This window comes from Nicotiana tomentosiformis, chromosome 3, assembly GCF_000390325.3.
Source record: "Nicotiana tomentosiformis chromosome 3, ASM39032v3, whole genome shotgun sequence".
NCBI classification, from domain to species: Eukaryota; Viridiplantae; Streptophyta; class Magnoliopsida; order Solanales; family Solanaceae; genus Nicotiana; species Nicotiana tomentosiformis.
In genome coordinates this window covers 150,086,378-150,096,409 of record NC_090814.1, presented here as the reverse complement: position 1 = coordinate 150,096,409, position 10,032 = coordinate 150,086,378, and the positions used below count along the sequence as shown (strand labels likewise).

Genomic DNA, 10,032 nt, shown 5'->3' with positions numbered 1-10,032 from the left:
ATAGGTAACGTTTATCTTCAAAAAATTTTGAAATCCGGGCACGTGGGCCTGGGGGTTGTCATCATCGACTTTTAGAGCGGAGTTGGGAATTATTTAAATTGATTAATTATGGGTATTAAAATATATTTTGACTCGTTTGCACATTGTTTGAATAGTTTTGGATCGACGGGCATTGGTTTGAGGTGTTAGAGAGGCCTTGGAGCCGGTTTTGGAACTTCGGAGCGAGGTAAATCTCATGTCTAACACTGTGAGGGGGAAACTACCCCTAGGTGATGTATTTGTATGTGTTACTTGTTACGGGGGGCTACGTACACACCAGGTGACGAGAGTCCGTGCGTAGCTAGATTCATGTTATGTCCGAGTAGACTTAGGTTCCTGCCATGCAATAACTGTACTATTTGAGTTGTCTCTTGCCTATTAAATTCATTTATGTTGCATTACAATTTGAGACTAAGCTTGAGTAGAGTGATAGACTTCCTATTGTAGAGATTTGGCGGGCTTCATGATAAGCCGCGGATTAATTGTACTCTCCTTATGAAATTCTCCTGCGTTATGCGTTCTCATCAAAAAGTTCCTTTAAAATCTATAACTCACATGTCTATTCGTGAGTTAGGTCAAGGATCCGTCAAAGCTTCTTATTTTAATGGGATCAGGTTGTTCGCCTCGGTGGGATAGATACATCTATGGTTCGTGTCGTTCGACCCTCGACAGTATGCACACTATGATGGATTGGGTCGTACGCCTCCGCAGGATTTATGTACCATACTCTCATGGGAGCGGTCCGTTCGCCTCGGCAATAAAATAGATGTATCTACGGTTTGGCAATGTTATGATGGATCAGTCTGTACGCCTCGGTATTTCTATAAAATACTCTTATGGAATCGTACGTAATAATTGGCAAGAAGTCAGCATATCTGTGAGCTTTTCCTGATTGAACTGTGATGACCTATCTGGTAAGGTCCATTATATATACACACACACACACACACACACACACACACACACACACACACACACACACACACTCCGAATGAGGAGGCAACTGCTAGCTGAGAGTTTGAGTTATTGCTGAGAGGAGGATTGTACCACGTATTATACTTGTTATTTCGCTTATTTTCTGTCTCACACCTGTTTATTTCTACTGTATCTGTCTTATTGGATCACTAGTAAGTATTGATGTCGACCCCTCGTCATTACTTCTCTGGTGTTAGGCTAGATACTTACTGGGTACGCGTTAATTTACGTACTCATGCTACACTTGCTGCATTGTTTGTGCATGTACATATATGTCTGGTGGTCTTTTGGGCGCAGAGGCGCGGCTATTGTGGGGACTTTACTGTGAGCTGCATTTCATGTTACGATTTACGGCCTGCAGAGTCTCTATCAGAGTTATTTATATTTTTTTTTCTAATTTGTATTCCAGACAGATGTTGTATTTTATTGTATTCCCTAGTTTATGCTCATGCACTTGTGACATCGGGTTTTGGGGATTTTCTCCAGGTTATTCATTATGGTGGTTCATGTAAACATTTCATTTACTCTGTAACTTCTATTTTATATTATTCAATTAAGAAAAATTATGATTTCAAGATACTAAAATGAGTAATTAAATTAGTAAATCACCATTGGCTTGCCTCACGGAGGCGTTAGGCGCCATCACGACCTATAGTGGATTTTGGGTCATGACAGTTTTAATGGAATTCATCAATGGATTTCAATCATTTTAACTTAGCAATTTTCTTTCATGTTGCACAATTGGTGTTCAAATTAAAATTGTCAATCAATAAATTTTGAAGGTGTTTGACTCTCCACCATTGACAGTCATTAAAAAGCTTTGAGCTTTGAAATCGAATTTGGATTTTCAAAAACCATTATTTGCTTGGATTGGGTGTTGTTGTAAACAATTGGAAATATTGTTTGGAGTTTATATCTCAATTTTGAGGGTGTTTAGGTGAAGATTAGACTTGATTTTGGCTGAATTTAAGAAGAAGAAGAAGAAGAAGAATAAGAAGAAGAACACATGACATACAATATACTTACAAAATAGTAGTAAATTTGTAGTATAATTTTATGTAAATTGTATTCTGTTGTAGTTATATATATGTTTTTATTATAAAAGTTGAAAAATAGTTGTATAATGTATGAATCGTTATATAAAATTGGTATTTAAGTTATCAGTACTGTCTTTTTACATAAAATTGTTGATATGTATCAAAATTGTATTAAGAGAGTAAATTTTGATTAAAATTTTAGAGAGGAAGAAGCACACACCACATACAAAATATATACAAATCAGATAAAAAATATACAAAAGACATATTGTATAAAATTTGTATTTAAATTGTATGATATTGGAAAGTTGTAGATAAGTTGTAAATAAATTGTATAATATATAATTAGTTGTATGAATTTTTTTTTTACTATGTATAAATCAGATACAAAATATACAAAAGACATGTTGTATAAAAATTATTTTTAAGTTGTATGGTATTGTAGTTGTATGTAACTGGATAGAAATAATGTATGAAAGTTGTAGATAAGTTAGAAATAAGTTGTATAATATATAATTAGTTGTATGAAATTTATTTTTACTATATATGTTGTTGTAGATATTTAAATTTGCATTAAATTTGTACGAAATTTATTTTTAATTTGTATGTTGATGTACCATATATTGTTCTTTTCTCAGTTGATTTATTAAGGGAAAAAAGTAGAGAATGAATTCCAAATCGACATATGTACACTGATTCATATTTGTTTTTGAACGGAAAAACTTGAATATTGATGGGAACTGATTGATTTGGGTGGAGTGAAGCAAGAAGAAAGGGAGTTAGGTCAGAAGTTCCTGGTGGATGTCGATGCTTGGATGGATCTTCGAGCTACTAATAAATCTGACTGGTTATCAGGTACTATAAGTTACTCTGATATATATGAAATAGTAGTGAAAGAGGTGATGGAAGGGCCCTCTACAAATCTGCTAGAATCTGTGGCTTAGCTTATTGCATCGACAATCCTCACCAGGTATTCCCAGGTATCTGATGTTCGCGTTCAAGTTGGAAAGCCTCATGTGGTTGTCCAAGGGTCTGTTGACTACTTGGGTGTCGAGATCATTAGATACAGAGGTATTGATATTCAAAACTGAGACTTATTGCTTGTATTATTTGCAGTTTAAATTTCTGCTCTTTGACCAAAAAAAAAAAAGATGACAACTTCAGCAGTATCTCATGGCTTTGACGAATGTATCATGAAACAATTATCAAACAGAAATCCCTAAATATAAGTTCGATCTGGAGAGAAGAGGAGAGAGAGGAAAGAAAAGAGAAAAATGGTGTAACTAAATCCCTTGATTAAAGGTACTAATAATGGATTTAGAGTCTTTTAAGATGGAATGTATATAGTTTGTAAGTAATCTTATTTTAGAGCCGGTAATATACAAAATTAGAACAATTTTAGTAAATAAGTTTCAAATATTGTATAGGAATGAAAAAAATCCATTCTTTTTTAATTTGTATAAGATCTGCTTCAAATTTGAGTTGTTAGCTCCAAGGATCCAGCCCAAGCCTAAAGCCTAGAAGCCTAGAATATGAAGCCCCTCGGTCACTGATATCCCAAGCCCCATACTTATATTTTTCAATACTTATATTTTTCAATAAAATTTCTTGGCCTCAGGTCAACTTTTTCTCTTTTACATGTTACTATGATGTTGGTCTTGTGGGTTTAGCAGTCACGAACCAAGTTTAAATGAATTTGAACAAGAAGACACAAAATGCAGATTACTTTTTACTTTTAACCTCCATTCTAATCATCAGTGTTCTCAGTTATTATTCATGTGAGTTGAGCTTTCGATTTATCAGTTACTCTGTACCTCGCAACCAATATGTCACGACCCAATATATCCCTCCGTTTAGTATCGTGATAGCACCTAGTCCTAGGGATTAGGTAAGCCTAACATTAATTGAAATAACATTATTTAATTAACATCTAACAAAATAAATAGAAATCTCTTACAATTTCCAATATCGGTAGTACAAGTCATAAGCTCTACAGAGTGTTTGCTAGAAAAATTCTAAATACAACTGTCTAGAAATAAGAATAAACAGTGCAAAACGAAACCTTGAAGGTGACTCCGAAACCTGCGAACGCAGCGGTAGGTTTACCTTGAGTCTCCGCAGCGACAGTCCATACAGCTAGCTAACGAACAAATATCTAGGTCTGCACAAAAACAAAAATTGTGCAGAAGAGTAGCATGAGCACACCACAGTGGTGCCCAGTAAGTATCAAGAATAACCTCGGTAAAGTAGTGACGAGGACTAGTCAAGACACCCACTAGTCTAATAAACTGAACAAGCATAAGTATAGGGATGACAGAACATGACATCTATCTAAGAACCCCGCGATATGGCTAACAACATAGCAACTGCAATAAGGAAGGAAAAACAGGAAGTAACAGCGGAACACCAGTATAAGATACAGAAGAATGAACGAAAACACAACCCAAATCCAAAAATCACAATATAGTAAAGGCAAGTAGTAACTCAGCAGCTGCAATAGTTTTCACATCAGGTCTCAGCCAACAACCCTAATAAATTAGTCAAATCCTTTAAGTGTAAACTTTCACCCGTAAGTTTTTAAATTGAGGTCTTTAGAATATAATCCTTTCCAATAAGAAATTATTTTTGAAATATACTTCCTTCAAATAAATATCTTTCAAACATAGTTCTTTCAAGATAAAACATTTCAAATATAAACATTTCAAATAATTAGCCTTCAAACATAGTTCTTTCAAGATAAATACTTTTCAAGTATAACCCTTTCAAATAAATATCTTCAAACATAGTTCCTTCAAGATAAATACTTTTCAAATATAAACTTTTCAAGTAATATCCTTCGAGTATAAGTCACCATGTGATACCTAAGTATGGAAGATTAGCAGCTCCGAACACAGATATAACCACAGGGAAAATCTACCGGGATACCGTCCCGTAGTCCCGAATTAATTATGTAGTACGGGAGAGGGGGGGATCTCCCGGAATACGTCTGTAGTCCCAAAATAAATATGCAGTGCTGGGGGATCTCCTGGAATACGTCCGTAGTCCCAAAGTAAATATGCAAGACAAGGGGAACTCCCGAAATACGTCCGTAGTCCTAATTTAAATGTGCAGTGCTGGGGGATCTCCCGGAATACGTCCGTAGTCCCAAAATAAATATGCAGTGCTGGGGATCTCCCGGAATATGTCTGTAGTCCCAATTTAAGGAATTCAAACGTATCAAAAATAACATCATACACAGTGAATATAAGGACATAAGAACCTTAAAAGGCCAACTTTCCATAAATAAGTCCGAGCACGCACTCGTCACCTCACGTACACAAACTACAATCGACATAGATTACTCAAATCCTAAGGGGTAGTTCCCCCACACAAGGTTAGGCAAGATACTTACCTCGAGTCAAGCTCAATCAATCCGTAAGAATGCCCTTTCCACGAATATCCGGCTGTGAATGGCCCAAATCTAGCCAAAAGCAATTACATATCATAATTACAATCATAATAGACTCATCTAATTAATTAAATCAATACTTTAATAAAATTTTGAAATTCGCCCTAAAAAGTTGACACGGGCCCACGTCTCGAAATCGGATAAAAGTCACAAAATACGAAAGCATATTCACTCACGAGTCTAACCATATCAAATTTACTAAAATCCGATACCAAATGGTCCTCCAAATCCACAATCCAACTCCCCAAATCCCTAGCCTCCAACTTCCAATTTTCACCTTATATACACACTAACTAGGTGGGAAAATACATAGGGAAGCATGATTATTGATAAAAAATAAGCACAAGGGACTTACCTCAAGAAATCTCTCGAAAATGCTCTCAAATATTGCCTTAAACCGAGTTGCAAAGTCCAAAACATGACAAAAATCGCGAAGCCCTTCGGTTTTAACCACTGCCCAGGTGTTTCTGCACCTGCGGAGCCTGGGCTCGCACCTGCGGGTGCGCTATTGTGGCCAAAAAGTGCGCATCTGCGCAAATCACTTACCCCTTCTGCCTTCGCACCTGCGATGAAAGGGCCGCACCTGCGATGAAAGGGCCGCACCTGCGCGTCCCTAACGCATCTGCGGGCATCGCAGATGCGGAATTCACCTCGCACCTGCGACCCCTGGCACTCCTCCATTTTTCTGCTTCTGCGCTTGCCTCCCCGCATGTGCGATCACGCACCTGCGGTCTCTCCACCGCAGGTGCGAAAATAATAGATGCCCGAAGACTTCAGCAGCAACTCAAATTCTACTTTTGATCCGTTAAGCACTCGAAACTCACCCGAAGCCCCCAGGACCTCAACCAAACATACCAACCAATCCTAAAAAAATATATGAACTTAGTTGAGCCCTCAAATCACATCAACTAACGCTAAAAATCATGAATCACCTTCCAATTCAAACTTAAAGAACTTGAAACTTCAAATTCCTACAACCGATGTCGAAACCTATCAAACCACGTCTGAATGATCTCAAATTTTGTACACAAGTCATATTCAACATTTCAGACCTACTCCAACTTCCGAAATCGCATTCCGACCCCGATATCAAAAAATCCACTACCGGTCAAAATCTCCAAAAATTAGACTTCCACAATTTCAAGCCTAAATGAGCTACAGACCTCCAAAACACAATCCGGACATGCCCCTAAGTCCAAAATCACCCAACGGAGCTAACGGATCAGACAAAATTCTATTCCGGAGTCGTCTTCACAAAGTTCCAACTACGGTCAAAATCCTAAGATTAAGCTTTCGTTTTAGGGACTAAGTGTCCCAAATAACTTTGAATCACCCGATAATTGAATTCAACCACGCACGCAAGTCAAGGCACATAATACGAAGTTGCTCAGGGCTTTATGCTGCCGAACGGGATTTAAATTATCAAAATGACCGGCCGGGTCGTTACATCCTTCCCCTCTTAAACAAACGTTCGTCCTCGAACGTGCTAAGAATCGCCTCGAAGTATTCAATCACTGAAAGCACATATTCAACATACACCCACGGGGGACCCCACGTCAGCCCAATCCACATAAGCCTAACGACACCATCCCAACTGTAATTTATCCTTTCTATCAACACCGATAAGCCTTAGAGTCAAAATTCTCACCTTCCATTTGTCTTCAAAAAACCCAATTCTAAATCCATAACCGATATCAGTCTCAACCAGTTGTAACAACTCATGCCTACAGCCACAAAGTATGACCACACAACAAGACACACCACACATAGGCCCATAATAACATTTCTGATCACAATAGTTGCCCGTAATCAAAACCATCACCGGTAATTAGCCTCATATCCGTTAAAACCTTGTTCAAATCTACACAACATTGACAACGATGCAAGAAACATGAAGACCTCTTAACTATACACCCGAATCAACAAGTCACAACTAACACCACGGGGCACACACCACGCAAGCTACAACTCAAGAAGCACAGAACGAAATTGACTGAATATGAAAAGAGAAACACATAAGGAAACTACCAAACAAGCCCGACAGGCACAACTCTCTATCAATACTAACCTACAAAACAATATAACAAGGAAAGAATTAAAGCATATGAATAATCAGAAGGGTCCCATACTGATATAACTTCCACCGCGGTACTCAGCCTGGTTCAAACATATCAAATCACATGGAATCGCGAGGGTCTCACCCTCAACTCTGAATCACAAGTCGAATACATATCATACCAATGGAAATCTTCCATTAATTCAATTCTGCCAATAAAATCACAACACTTACTAAACCCTCACCCCAGTAGAGTATCAAATCACAAATCGTAACCAATTTACTCCGGAATCACATCAAACCTGCCATAATGGACAACATGAATTCACTTCTAGTCTCGAAACTTTCGATAATGAATAGAAACAAATAATAGACACGGGCTACCACTCATAGAGTCTCCCAACAGGGGTAAACACCTAAACATAATACTAAGTCATGAACTCACCCATAGGTGGGACAACAAATAGGGGAACTCGCCCCGATAAGCAAAACCGAATCAAAATACGAATGGTGCCCCTCTGTAACAAATCAAAAGCATACTTGTATGACATCATCTGGTGCAGTGACCTCAAGCCTATTATATGAAACACATCTACGGGCCGGGCCGGGCCTTCCCCTCTTGGGCGCCCTCTACTCGCCTGAATACTCCGATGTGACACACCTGTCCGGAGTCTAGGGCAATCTCTCACCCTGTGGCTGGTATCTCCACACTCGAAGCAACCTCTATGCTGACGTGGTTGTAGGAACTGTGTGGTACGGGTACTCTGAGACCCATGAGCACCTGACACACTGTGCGAAGCCTGAAGTGCAAACCGAACTGGCTGACCCATAAAACCTCTACCATGTCGTACCTTCCTCCAAAATAAGGACCAGTAGATCTCTCCGGTCTACGAGGCCTCCTCACCTCCCTGTCCTCTCTCTCCTGATCTTGGATGTACTCTCTCCCATGGCCCCGCATGTCCTCTACACGGCGAGCGATCCCTACAACCTACTGAAACAAAACATCTAACTCCCGAGCCATACTGAACCGAATATCATGCATGAGTCCCTCAATAAATCTACGGACACACTCTCTAACTGTGGCGACCAAAGCATGTGCATGCCTGGCCAAATCACTGAATCTCACGGCATACTCTGACACTGAAATAGTGCCCTGGCGTAGCTGCGCAAACTCCACACGCCATGCATCTCGACGGGACTGAGGTACAAACTCTCTAAGGAATATCTTTGAAAATTGAACCCATGTAAGTGAAGCTAACTCGGATGGGCTACCCATCTCATTTGCCCGCCACCACTGATAAGTCGCTCCCTTAAGCTGAAACGTAGTTAAAGCAACCCCACTCATCTCAACAATATCCATAGTGCGGAGGATGTTATGGCACTCCTCCAGAAAACCCTGTGCACTCTCTGAAGCCAAACCGTTGAATGTAGGAGGGTTATATCTCTTGAACCTTACAAATCTAAGCTGCCCTTCCTCGGATGTTGCTGCTCTGACCAAAAGCTAAACTGGAACCATGGCCTGTGTTACCATAACACCTGGAACCTGACCAACGTGAACTCGCTGCTCTGGAGTGTGGGTGGCGGGAGTCTGGGATCCTCCCCTAGTCTGTGAAGTAACTAGTGCAACCGGAATATCCCCGCCTGAGCCAATATACCAAACATGCTCAGAAACTATGCTAAAGTCTCCTGAAGTCCGGGGGTAATAGCAGGCGCCTCCGGTACATGCCCCCAACTGAAACTACTGGCGGCTCCCCAACTGCTTCTCTGGTAGGTGCCCTAGCTGCGGCATGTGCTCCTCGTCGGCCTCTGCCTCTGACCATAGCAGCATCTACTCCGGGGGTAACATCATCAGGAACCGCAGCTCGTATCCTCACCATTTGTGAGAGAATGGAATGGTAAATTGCAAACTTCAAGATCAATAAACTCGCACGATAGGAATGAAGGAAGTGAAATTGTCCTAATAATTCTGTAGCCTCTCGAAGATAAGTACAGGCATCTCCGTACCGATACGCAAGACTCTACTAAACTCGCTTATGACTCGTAGCACCTATGAACCTAGGGCTCTGATACCAACTGTCACGACCTAATTTTTTCCTCCGTTTGGTATCATGATGGCACCTAGTTTTAGGGAAGAGGTAAGCCTAACATTAATTGAAACAACACTATTTAATTAACATCTAACAAAATAAATAGAAATCTCTTACAATTCCCAAAATCGGTAGTACAAGTCATAAGCTCTACAGAGTGTTTGCTAGAAAACTTCTAAATACAACTGTCCAGAAATAAGAATAAACAGTGCAAAACGAAAACTTTAAGGTGACTCCGAAACCTGCGAACGCAACGGCAGGTTTACCTTGAGTCTCCACAGCGACAGTCCATACAACTAGCTAACGAACAAATACCTAGGTCTGCAGAAAAACAAAAATTGTGCAGAAGAGTAGCATGAGCACACCACAGCGGTGCCCAGTAAGTATCAA

At 39.8% G+C, this 10,032-nt stretch overlaps 1 protein-coding gene across 1 annotated transcript; it reads right to left on the bottom strand.

The window, feature by feature from the left end:
* Window positions 1–8,543: 8,543 nt before the first annotated feature.
* Window positions 8,544–9,432, bottom strand: LOC138908682 (uncharacterized). Its single transcript, XM_070199363.1, has 3 exons — window positions 9,282–9,432; window positions 9,099–9,196; window positions 8,544–9,056 (listed from the first exon to the last, which is right to left on the bottom strand). Exons 1-3 carry the CDS (start codon window positions 9,430–9,432, stop codon window positions 8,544–8,546), a joined length of 762 nt encoding a protein of 253 aa, XP_070055464.1.
* Window positions 9,433–10,032: the final 600 nt, after the last annotated feature.